The sequence below is a fragment of the Somniosus microcephalus genome, chromosome 11 (genome assembly GCF_052327205.1).
Source record: "Somniosus microcephalus isolate GS21.2 chromosome 11, FLI_Smic_1.0, whole genome shotgun sequence".
Taxonomy (NCBI): Eukaryota; Metazoa; Chordata; class Chondrichthyes; order Squaliformes; family Somniosidae; genus Somniosus; species Somniosus microcephalus.
This window is the reverse complement of record NC_140997.1, coordinates 217,679,674-217,692,491: the sequence shown is the minus strand read 5'-3', so window position 1 is coordinate 217,692,491 and position 12,818 is coordinate 217,679,674. Positions and strand designations below refer to the sequence as shown.

The 12,818-nt window shown below is 45.1% G+C and overlaps 1 protein-coding gene across 3 annotated transcripts in view; it reads right to left on the bottom strand.

Annotated features, from left to right (window-relative positions):
• Positions 1-12,818, bottom strand: part of slc26a6.2 (solute carrier family 26 member 6, tandem duplicate 2) — a 208,508-nt gene that overhangs the window by 29,576 nt on the left and 166,114 nt on the right. For all 3 annotated transcript variants that reach the window (XM_086001956.1, XM_086001954.1, XM_086001955.1), the window contains exons 11-13: positions 7,121-7,198; positions 3,783-3,878; positions 344-450 (exon numbers count right to left, since the gene is read on the bottom strand). In XM_086001956.1, the coding sequence (XP_085858082.1) occupies positions 344-450; positions 3,783-3,878; positions 7,121-7,198 (281 nt within the window). The remainder of the gene's footprint in view (positions 1-343; positions 451-3,782; positions 3,879-7,120; positions 7,199-12,818) is intronic.

Below are 12,818 nucleotides of genomic sequence, written 5' to 3'. Positions count from 1 at the left end.
GCTCAAGTCTCTGGAGTGGGATTATGAACCCACAACCTCCTGACTCAGAGACAAGAGTGCTACCCACTGAGCCACGGATGACACAGAAGATTGTGAAGATACAAAAAATAATTAACTCAATCTTTTGATGGAAATATTGCTGACCACAAGAGGAGTTTCTTGGCTGGAAATAAATAGAAGCAATCGCTATTGGCCGTAGCACTGTTTTAAATTTCCCATACATTTCAATACATCCTAATAAAAGCCATTCTGGACGAAATATACGTATGGAAGATGGGAAAGGACAAATAATGCAGAAGGTAAGTCAGTGGAACACATATTTGTGGCTAGAGGTACTACTCACAGTTGTGTCTGGAAGATCACAGTAAGCAATGCAAACGCTATGGAGGCAGCTAGTCCAAGATCCATACCTAATAGTACTGTGCAAATCAGAGTGACGATCCAAACCGCCTACAACAGCAATGTGATAGGGGAAGTATTAGGAAGATTGCACAAGGTGCTACAGTTTGATGTATGGAGTAGAAAACTCAAATGTTGCAAAATATGCAGTAGCTGCCAAAAAGGGACAAGCTCCCAGTTTCTGTTACATACTTTGCAGTCAAAAATCCATGACCCTTTGGGCACATTCAACAGGAATGTGCCAAAGGGCTGGAAATTAGGTTGGCAGCCAGATATGTTGGGTTGCAGCCTTGCACGGGAATTCCCCGCTCGGCTTTGTGGGGGTAGAGCCATCCACCTTCCCCAAACATGGCTAATGGCGTAGGAAGCGGCGCGGTAAGGGATGGGTACTTCCAGTGCCGACATCCCGGCCTCTTAGATGACCGGTGGACTGTCAATAGCAGACATCAGGCCATTGATTGGCGGTTGTGCGGCAAACTCGGGGACCCAGGCCCGGACTGAAGATGGGGTCATTTTTTTGGTGACATTTCAGCCCCTTTTGCAAAGTGGGTGTCAAAAGGGCACTCACACTTCTTTCTCGGGGTGGGGGTGGGAGCGGGGCGCAGAAAGGGGCCTGATTCTTCCCCGGAATCAGCACCTTGCGCTGTTGTATGCAGCCTCTAGGGGTTAAGGTTGCCAACCCTGCAGGATTGGCCTGGAGCTTCCAGCAATTAAAGCCTAATCTCCAGGACACTGCTGCGAGCAACCCAGGAGATAAATCATCGGGGCAATAAAAAAATTGCGTTGCTAAAAAAAATTAAATTCTTTGAACTACAGGAAACTCTTTTTTATCCGGTACCGACAGGACCGGCGTGGTGCCGGTTTATCAAAAAGTCCGGATTACAGAGAGGTATAGTAAAAGGTACGAGAGCTCCGTACACAGCAACAGATCCAGGCTTCCCTGTTGCTTAGCAACAGGTGCAGGAACCCCAGCCACAAGATCCAGGTGCCCCTGTTGCTTAGCAACAGGTGCAAGAACCCCGGTTACACAGCCACAGATCCAGGAACGGCCACTAATATGAAGTAAAACTTACCTGAACCTACTCCTGAATTTTGCCGGTTAACAGAGATTTCCGGTTATTTAGGTGCCGGTAAATCGAGAGTTTCCTGTAGTTATAAAACTATTAGACATGGGAACAAAAGGCTGTTTGACTGACAATCAAGAATCATCCAATTGGGTAACGGAAGTGTCTATTCGCTTTCTGATTGGTCTAGGAAGGCCATGAGGGTGGACATGTCGGACAACCAACGGCAAGAGTGTGGGGGCGGGGCAGCTGGAAGTAGTGATAAAACCTCCAGGAATCTGTCCAACCAGGGTTGGCAACCCTATCTGAGGCGAGGTAGATGCCCTCATGGCTCGAGCACCCACCACTGATTTGATATTAAAATGATCTCTCCCTAATCCCAAGGACTTCGGCAGGGTCAGTGACAAAACTCTCAAGTGGGCACATTTAAAAAAAATTCGTTTATGGGATGTGGGCGTCGCTGGCAAGGCCAGCATTTAAATCTAAACAAAGGAAACTACGATGGTATGAGGAGTGAGTTGGTTATGATAGATTGGGGAGTTTCATTAAAAGGCATGACGGTGGATAGGCAATGGCTAACATTTAAGGAACAAATGCATGAATTGCAAGTTATACATTCCTTTCTGGCGCAAAAACACAAAAGGAAAAGTGGCCCAACCATGGCTAACAAAAGAAATTAAGGATAGTATTAGATCCAAAGAGGAGTCATATAAAGTTGCCAGAAAAAGAAGCAAGCCTAAGGATTGGGAGCAGTTTAGAGTTCAGCAAAAAAGGACCAAGAGATTGATTAAGAGGGGAAAGATAGAGTATGAGAGTAAACTTGCAAGGAACATAAAAGCAGATTGTAAAAGTTTCTATAAGTATGTAAAAAGAAAAAGATTAGTGAAGACAAATGTAGGTCCCTTACAGTCAGAAACGGGAGAATTTATAATGGGGAACAAGGAAATGGCAGAGCAATTAAACAAATACTTTGGTTCGGTCTTCACGGAAGAGGACACAAATAACTTCCCAGAAATGCTAGGGAACCAAGGGTCTAGTCAGAAGGAGGAATTAAAGGAAATTAGTATTAGTAAAAAAATAGTGCTGGAGAAATTAATGGGACTGAAAGCTAATAAATCCCCAGGGCCTGATAATCTTCATCCCAGAGTACTAAAAGAGGTAACCATGGAAATAGTGAATGCATTTGTTGTCATCTTCCAAAATTCTATAGATTATGGAACAGTTCCTGCAGATTGGAGGGTGACAAATGTAACCCCACTATTTAAAAAAGGGAGAGAGAAAACGGAACTACAGACCGGTTAGCCCAACATCAGTAGTAGGGAAAATGCTAGAGTCTATTATAAAGGATGAGATAACAGGACACTTAGAAAATATCAACGGGATTAGACAGTCAACATGGATTTATGAAAGGGAAATCATGTTTGACAAATCTACTGGAGTTTTTTGAGGATGTAGCTGGTAGAATAGGTAAGGGAGAACCAGTGGATGTTGTATATTTAGATTTTCAGAAGGCCTTTGATAAAGTCCCACATAAGAGGTTAGTGTGCAAAATTAAAGCACATGGGATTGGGGGTAATATACTGGCATGGATTGAAAATTGGTTAACAGACAGGAAACAGAGTAGGAATAAATGGGTCTTTTTCGGGGTGGCAGGCGGTGACTAGTGGGGTACAGCAGGAATCAGTGCTTGGGCCCTAGCTAGGCTGTGGAGGCCAAGTCACTGAATATATTTAAGAAGGAGATAGATAGATTTCTAGACACAAAAGGCATCAAGGGGTATGGGGAGAGAGCGGGAATATGATATTGAGATAGAGGATCAGCCATGATCATATTGAATGGCGGAGCAGGCTTGAAGGGCCGAATGGCCTACTCCTGCTCCTATTTTTCTATGTTTTTATGTTATTGTCCATCCCTAATTGCCCTTGAGAATGGGTCCAGAACCTAGATCTGGCCTGGACCCCCCAAGGTAGGCCTCACCTGCCCATTTTGGCCAGGTGCGCCTGGTGAGACCGGGCATACCTGCCCCCAAATGTTATGCTGTATCCCAGCAGAGGATCTAGGAGTTGGAACTCCCAGTTTAGGGAGTCCCCGCTTCTGCTTCCCACCCATTTTTGATTTATGGACCCCGAAATTCCTCAGCATTAAAGGACATTGTTGAACCAGAAGGGGAATTTTACCCTGCATCAAACCTGTGTTACAGTGGCACTAACATCAGGAAAGTTTACATGCTGCAAAGTTTACAGTGACATGGATAACCAGTGAACATATTTGCTCTCGGTGTAAATAGGTACTCCATTTTGCAGTTATCTGGAGTCTTACCAGATCAATTTTATTTGTTCTCCAGAAATGGCAAATATCAGTGACCTGTTCAAACATCCCCTTGAGATTGATGATGACAATTGATGCTAAAACAGCCTGCATGAAGAAAGCACAGACATTAAACTTAACACAACTCTTGTGTGGAATTTCTATCTATCCATCCAATTATCTATAAATACTTGACTAAATATTATTATGTTAATTTCCCAAATCGGGACCTTGTTGGGATTTTTGTAACGAAATCCTATCTCATTGAAACTTATAAAATTCTAACAGGACTAGACAGACTAGATGCAGGAAGGATGTTCCCGATGGTCGGGGAGTCCAGAACCAGGGGTCACAGTCTAAGGATAAGGGGTAAGCCATTTAGGACAGAGATGAGGAGGAATTACTTCACCCAGAGAGTGGTGAACCTGTGGAATTCTCTACCACAGAAGGCAGTAGAGGCCAATTCATTAAATATATTCAAGAAGGAGTTAGATATATTTCTTAATGCTAAAGGGATCAAGGGATATGGGGAGAAGGCAGGGACAGGGTACTGAATTTGGATGATCAGCCATGATCTCATTGAATGGCGGAGCAGGCTCGAGGGGCCGAATGGCCGACTCCTGCTCCTATCTTCTATGTTTCTATGATTTAAGGGTGTCTAAAAGTGAAGTCCTTCCTCAGTCACTTGGAAAGTAAAGCAGTGAGAATGAAAGCAAATGAAGTGAGGGAGTTAAATATAAATCAATACAATCTAATTATTTCTGTGCTCACTGAGCTCGTTACTTTCTCCCCTTTGTCTCTCTGGCAACCTCCTATGACCGAGTGGGCGGGCTGCTTGCAGACATCTGTCACCGCCCATCCGAAGCGGCTGCAAGGAACTCTGTGAGAGTCGGAATGAGTCTTCCACTGATTTTGCTTTCCACCTGTACGAGGAGACATTTGAGGGACGAACCTCTGAAGTTCACCTTTGAATGCTTAATGCACTCTGTGCCCGTTTATTTTAAATGGGCTAACACAGGCGTAAAAAAAAAGTGCTCACTGGAATGTAGCATGCGCACGTTACATTTCTGTGTGTGAACTTCCCCCAATCAGAAGTTCTATGTTCTAGCCTCCAGCTAGTGCGCTGAGAGTGCGAACGCAGCAAAATGAGGAGCGAGAAGGAGACATCCAACCTTGTTGGCCGCCATGCATTGGTATTCCAATACATCATGCCACTGTGCCGTCTATCAATAGAATCTGTGTACAAATGAGAGGGCAATCACCCCAATTGGGTTTCTCCAACTTTGTGCAGCTTCAGTGATTCTGTGATAAGAATACATTCCATGCAAAAGTTACAGTTCTATCCATCACTCTCTCTTGCTTTCCCTTGGAAAACCACCCTGGAGAACTTGTGGAGATTTTAACTGTCTCCAGTGTAGCGGTGGGGACGCAGGTCAGATCCATCCATTTTGTTTGGGCCTCCTCTAAAGTGGTTAGGTAAGAATATCTACCAATAGACATGGTGTGTGTGTGTATATTGGGGCGATTTTGCCAATGGGGGCACGTTGGAGGCGGGACTGCTGCTTGTCGGGTTTTAGTCCCGCCTTCATCGATTTGTGGCCAATCCACGCGATTTTTCCTTGATTGACCTTGTTAAGCCCGCCCAGCGGGCTTAGCAGACCAATTAAGGGAAAGCCGGTCACAGAGAACTTCAGCGTATGGCGTTTCATCTGTCAAAATTTTTTGACAGATGACTTGTCATCGTTTAACACTGACATTCTCTGTAGTTTGATGAGTTCTTGTATTCAAGACTCATCAAACCTCTTTTGTGAGCAGCAATTAGATGGTTGTTGCATTGGAGAATGCAGCAGCCATCTGTCATCTCGGCCGGTCAGATGCGAGACTCACCGCATCCCCAACATTTGAAGCCTGCAGGAAGAAACAAGGGTAAGTAAACTTTTTCTAACACTTTCCACTCACCTCACATACTTACCACTCCACACTTGCACCCATCACTTACCTTCACAATGCACTTTTGTACCCCTTCGACCCCCACAGACCCACTACTCGCCCCGGTGACCTTGGTGGGGTTCGCAGCCTTCGGAAAACCCGCACTTTTGTGGGTAAAATGGGGATAATCCTCTTATCTGCCTGTTAACTACCTGTTAACAAGCAGTTAAGTTACTGTAATCCCCTTCCCGCCTCCAAGGAGACGGGACCCGGCGCAGGTCGGCTACCCGCCTCCTGGCAAGATGGCACGGAGGCGGGTTGGGGGCGGGTTGGGTAGCCGCCCTCAAATTCTGCTATTTTCCCGGCAGTCCCGCCTGCATACCCACCTCCCCAGGACTGGCAAGATCGCGCCCTATGAGCTGGATTTTGATACTGGAGGCGTGTAGGAGGCGGGACTACAACTTTTGGGGTTGTAGTCCCGCCTCCATCGAGTTCTAGCCAATCCATGCGATTTTGACTTGATTGACCTTGTTGAGCCCACCCAGCGGGCTCAGCAGGCCAATTAAGGGCCACCCGGCAACAGGTGACGTCACAGATTGACATTTCATCTGTCAAGAGCTTTTGATAGATGAAATATCAGCGTTTGACAGCTCTTTGAAGCTGTCAAACACTGACAATCTGTACACTAAGTTAATTCCTTCCTCTCAGGCTGATTTAGAGATCTCTCCAGAACAGAAAGCTGAATGCTGCAACTTTTGACAGCTCGCGGCCATTCTGCTTTCTGTGCCGGTGAGATGAGGGACTCCCGAGACCTGAAAGAAGGAAGGCTGTAAAGGTAAGTAAAGGTAATTAAACTTCTTTAAACACTTTACACACACCAAACACAGCTACCTCTGCACTCATGCACACATCACTCACCTGAGCACTGACATCTTGACCCCTCCAAGCCCTTCAGCCTGACGGTCCGCCTCGCTAACTTGGCATGGTTTGGAGCCGTCGGGAAGCCCACACTTCAGGAATAAAAATAGGGATTAGGCTAAAAACTACCTGTTAACTACCTGTTAACAGGCAGTTAATTGGCACTAATCCCCTTCCCGCCTCGGGGAGGCGGGTCCCAGCACAGGTCGGGTATCCGCCTCCTTTGAAACTGGCATGGAGGCGGGTTGGGGGCGGGATGGGTTCGTGCCCCCCAATTTCGTGATTTTACCCCCCACACGCCTCCAATCCCACCTCCACGACCCAATGAAAATCCTGCCCTACGTGTCTCATCCAAGACTGATGATTCATGAACCACAATAGCAATAAACTCGACAATACCTGGTACATTTATTAAATTCTGCCATCCAATACAATAGCTAGCACATTTATATACTTTCTTGGACATACCCGAGCTACTGATGTAAATGGGCGAAGTGCCATACCTTGGGTAGCTGGCTAAAGAGAGCTCCAACTTCCAGAATAATCACCAAGATAACAGTGCAAGACACTGCGGCAGCCAGCTGTAACAAACATATTCAGGGTCAGCCAAGGAGACACAGATTTCCTTAAGGATGAAGGCCACTGACTGACTGACGTCAGAAAATTATTAGATTGTGGCTTAACCTTTGTACATATTATGGGCAAGACAGTGTGAACTTGTGATACTTCATTAAAAATAGCACCAACATGGACACTGAGCATAAACCAGAATTTGATATACGACTATTAATATGAGAAATAGATGAAGATGGATTAGGTTACCACCAGCATGTTCCTAAGAGATGGTTTTCTCTTCAAATGTCCTATTTTCACAATTTTTGGGTCTAGTATCATCAATTTTGGGGGGCTAGTACATTCATTGCTGGCATCCAAATTACTAAAATATTCAGAATAGAACTTCAACTTTTTTGCTGATTTCTTCTCGTGTCTTCTCGCTGTTCCCTTTGGGGAACAGTGTGAAGTAGTGGAAGGATTTGCAGGCTAATTAACAGTCTGACTGGCCAATAGGGTGTCCTATACAGCAGGAGGGTTTTATGGGCTCCAACAACCCATACGATGGGGTGGGTGGGTGGGGTGGGGGGAGGGGGGGGAGGGGGGGCGGCCACCAACACCAACCGGACATCAACCCAGAATTCAAAACCGGTGCTCCAACTCTACTTGCCGAGGCTGTCTGAAGCGGGGTTCAAATCCTGCACCTTCTGGCCCAGAGGCGTCAAAGGCTCATTTCCCTTTGCTGACTTTAGTCATCACCATGGTATGCTGGTCTGTATTTTCCGATCCTGACGGGTGTGTACGAGCTGTGTACACACCTGTAGGGACCGCGCAAGTGCCGGTTTCAGGCATGCGAAGATAATGCGTTGAAAACCGGCATTTCCGATCTGTCAAGAATCCTCTTGACAGATCGGACGCCTGCCCTGGAGAAGGGCCTCCGTGGGTGGAGAGTTCCGCTTTCTACAGAACCTCCGCCCGCTGAAATCCCTTAAAAATCTTACGCCTGGTAAAAAAAAAAAATTCCACTCATTTATAACTTAAAAATACTTTTAAAAAAGGTAAGTTTATTTTCAGCCCCATTATTTTTTTTTCCAAAAATTTTATTTTTTGTTTAAAATATTTATTTTAATGTAATTTTAACTAATTTTAAAAATGTGATTCAAAAAAAAAATTATTTAATGTTTTGCTGTCTTTTTGGAGTGATCTCCATTCATATTTTTTGACATGAATCTTGTCATTCATGTGGAAATGACTTATGGAATGATACTGGGTGGCCTGCTGGTGGCGCGGTCCAGGGAGAGTATAAATACTCGGGCACGGGCCCAGCTTGCTCAGGACATTCTTTAACAGGAACCAGTGAAGGACACAACTAGATCTCCATGTTGAAAAAAAGTTGATTAAAGCCTTGTTTAATACTCAGACCAAGTGCCTAGTAGTTTTCTTACGTCACTTTTGACATGTCTAAGCTGTCAAAAGTATGAAGGAGGATTCCCTTCTCCCATTGGTTCCCCATGGCCCACGTGATCCCAGGGACGCTTGCGAACTGCATACACCTCTGGGATACCTGGGCCCTGCGCATTTCGTCGTGGAGAGGCCCAGGAGCGGAAATGGCCGGACCTCTGGAGCCCTCAGCTAAGTCCGTAGATTTTTTCCAGATCGGAGACCTCCGCACGCAGAAAGCCTACGATCGGAAAATACGGGCCATTGTAATATAACCCCAATCAGCATCAAAAGCCTGCCTCAGTTTGGCTGGACACTGACTAGGCCTAGTTGGGAAAAACTGCAGCAAACCCATCCCATGAAATTCTCTTGTTAACTCTTTTCATTAAAAAGTCAGCCTGGATTTCACTTTTTCATCGAAGTAGACAGGAAGAATGTCACCCCATAGTTGTTTATCTGTGGTCAGTAACTGTATAGCTGTTAATGGAAGTTGACTTTAGCCCTACACACCCAGGGGAAGCCGGATGGATAGGCACTTAATATCAACCGCGTGATTGTCCCGCCCATGTCCCACCTGGATCCTATAGTCATCAATTTCCGAGCAGACGAAAAAGACCTGAAGCTGATGGGACCCTTCTTTAAATATGCAGATTAGGCTCCAATGACATTATTGGGCCGCAACCCCCGATTTTAACTCCGACCTTAGTGGGGAACTCGCTGCAGCGTTCCAGTCAGGTAAAGTCAAATAAGAAGATCAGAAACAAGAGGCCATTCAAGGTAATTTTTTCACTGTCCACAAGGAGTCTTTAGGCTTCTACAGCCCCGGACATCCTCCACCTTCCATACAGCGAGAGCCAACCTCCCCCCAGCCCCATGGAACTCCGGTCCCAACACTTTCCTGAATGTCGGCAACCATTTGCCATAATAGGAAAAATAAATTACTGGCGTCATTTTCCTCACTGGCCTCTCTATAAGATCATGCTCATCTTAAAAGCGCTATGTAATAACACCTAAGGCACGTGGGTCTTGGGGACAGTTCCAGTGGACACAAAGGGGGGAATTTTAACCTAAAAAAACGGGTGGGTTTGGAGCGTGGAAGTAGTTAAATTGTTATAAATCGTATTCCCAATCTGAACCTGCCTCCAACCCGCCCACATCCGGTTTTAACAGAGGTGGGACGGGAAGCAGGATGGGGACGGGCAGCCAACCCGCTCCCAGGAGGCGGAATGTCAATTTAAATATTATATTGAGGCTGCAAGCTGTATTGATTTCTTTGTGGGTTCAATGACGAGACATTTATGAAAGAGAATGTCTTTTAATCTAAAGTCTGTTCAACTCTTTATACAGCATTTCAGGAGACACCCTGCTAGTGATGCACCTAGAATGAAACTGAAACTAAACTCCTTTCTGCCTCTGTCACATGCCCTCTGCTGGTCAGGCATAAGTAATCAATCAAACAAACATGCTGGTAAGGCATGATAATCAAACAGGCAAATAACATCACTATTTGCTGATATCATTACATCTCCCTTTCTTAAAACAAAAGTATTTTACTTTTAACTAACAACATGTTTTCTTTGTATTAATCTGCATTTTAACTGTAACACTTAATGAACTTACATTAACATTATCATTATCAAGGTTTTTTAACCTTGCTTTGTGTGTTCACATGAAATATGTAAATACATTAGAACTTGAAGAAAGAATAAGATAACATTACTTCCTTCTATAACAAGAGTCCTTAAATTTGCTCAATGAGTCTCTCAGGAGGCTTCACGTGTCTTGAGGATTTTCTGATTGATTGTCCTTGAATCTGAATTGTTGCCTCAGATGATGGTTTCTCAGCTGTGTGATCAGGTTGTTCAACAGTATCAGTCTCTTGACCTGCTGTGTGATCAGGTTGTTCAACAGTATCAGTCATTTGACTTGCTGTGGCTGGTCCCATGAGAAGATCCCTACGATTTCTTCTCAGAACAGCACCCTCATCTGTCTGAATGGTGTATGATCTTGGTTGAACTTCACTCAGGACAGTTCCCTTCTGAGTCCATGTGTTTGTTTTGTCTTTGAACCTTACTTGGTCACCAGTGTGGAGTTCAGGTAGGTTTTGTGTTCCTCTGTCATAGTAGTACTTTTGCTTTTCTTTCTGTTGTTCTTTGAACTTCCTCACTTTCTCCCCCTCTTTTGTTTTCAGGAGGTTCTCCGGGATGGGTAGGTTTGACCTTAGCCGACGTCCCATAAGGAGTTGGGCTGGTGACATACCACACTCGAGCGGCGTTGTGCGGTATACAAGCATGCTCTGGTAGAAGTCAGTTCCACCGTCTTTTGCCTTGTACATCAGTCTTTTAACTGTCTGGACCGATTTTTCCACTAGTCCATTGGACTGTGGAAAGTGAGGACTTGACGTTGTGTGTACAAAGTCCCACTCTTTGGCAAAGTGTCGGAAACTAGCATTGTAAAACTGGGGTCCGTTGTCTGTGAAGACCTCGCTTGCCACGCCATGTCTGGAGAATATGGCTTTCATACATGTTATCACAGCATCTGCAGTGGTGGTGTACAGTCTACAAACCTCTGGATACAGGGAGTAATAGTCTGTGACTACAAGATAGTCCTTCCCTTGACATACGAATAGGTCAGCACCTACCTTCTGGTAAGGTCTGTCTGGCGCTGGGTGTGGCTTTACTGGTTCTACCGGATTGCTTGCTCGATATTTCAGGCATATTGTGCAGTTTGACACCTCATTTGTCACATCTTGGTTGATTCGTGGCCAGTACATCACCTCTCGTGCTCTTTTCTTACACTTTTCGATTCCCAGATGTCCTCCATGGATCTTTTTTAACATCTCTTTTCTCAGACTCTTTGGGATAACTATTTTACTTCCTTTGTAGATGATGTCTTCGACCACTGATAGCTCCGCCCTGCAGTTCCAGTACTCTGCCATGTCAGGTGAGCAGTCTTGCTTCATGTTGGGCCATCCATCCAAGATGCTTTTCCTCAGTCGTCTCATTGTTTCATCTTTGTTTGTCTCATTCTTTATGAGCTCCATTTTTGCATCTGCTATGGGCAGTGCACTTGTGATCATGTCCACGTAGGCGTTCACTTTTTCATCCATTGTGGTGTTTGCGGGCTCACTTGGGTCTACAGCTCTGGACAACGTGTCTGCTGTATACATCAGTTTACCCGGTGTGTACGCAACATTCAGTGTATAGCGTTGCAGCCTGATCATCATTCTTTGTATTCTAAGCGGACAGCTATTTAGTGGCTTCTGGAACAATGCAATCAAGGGCTTATGGTCAGTCTCTACACTGATTGCTTGTCCTGCCACAAACTGGTGAAATCTTTCACAGGCGTATGTGATGCTGAGCAGCTCCTTTTCTATTTGAGCATATCGCGTCTCCGCGTCTGTCATTGAGCGCGATGCATATGCAATAGGTTGCCAGTAGTCATATTTTTGCAGAAGAACGGCACCGAGCCCACTCTGTGATGCATCTGATGATATCTTGATGGGTCTCGCTGGGTCATAAAACCTCAGAACTGGTTCCTCTGTGAGCAGTTTCTTTAGATCACTCCATGACTTCTCATGCTCATGATTCCATTCCCATTCTATGTTCTTTTCAGTTAGTCTTCTCAGTGGCGCCATCTTTTCTGAGAGGTTGGATATGAATTTCCCCATGTAGTTGATCATTCCATTAAACCTCTGCACGTCCTTTTTGCACTGTGGCTTTGGCATATTCTCAATGGCGGACACCTTTCTGGGATCTGGTCTGATGCCCTCACTGCTAAGGATATCTCCCACGAATGTCAGTTCTGTCACCCCGAGCTGGCATTTCTCTCTATTCAGCTTCAGGTTTGTTTTCCTTGTTGCTTCCAGCACTTTTTTCAGTCTCTTGTCATGTTCAGTTCTCGTGGTTCCCCATACTATGATGTCATCCATTGATGTATCAACTCCCTCCAGGTGCTCATAGATCATATGAATTGTTTTGTGATACACTTCAGGAGCTGAGGCAATGCCAAATGGTAACCTTAGGAATCTGTATCTGCCAAATGGACTGTTGAACGTGCACAGTCTTGAACTTGCTTCGTCCAATTTCATCTGCCAAAATCCTGATGATGCATCTAACTTGCTGAAATACTTTGCATTTGCAAACTGTGCCATGATTTCCTCACGTGTAGGAAGATTGAAGTGCTCTCTCTTTATTGCTCTGTTTGGAT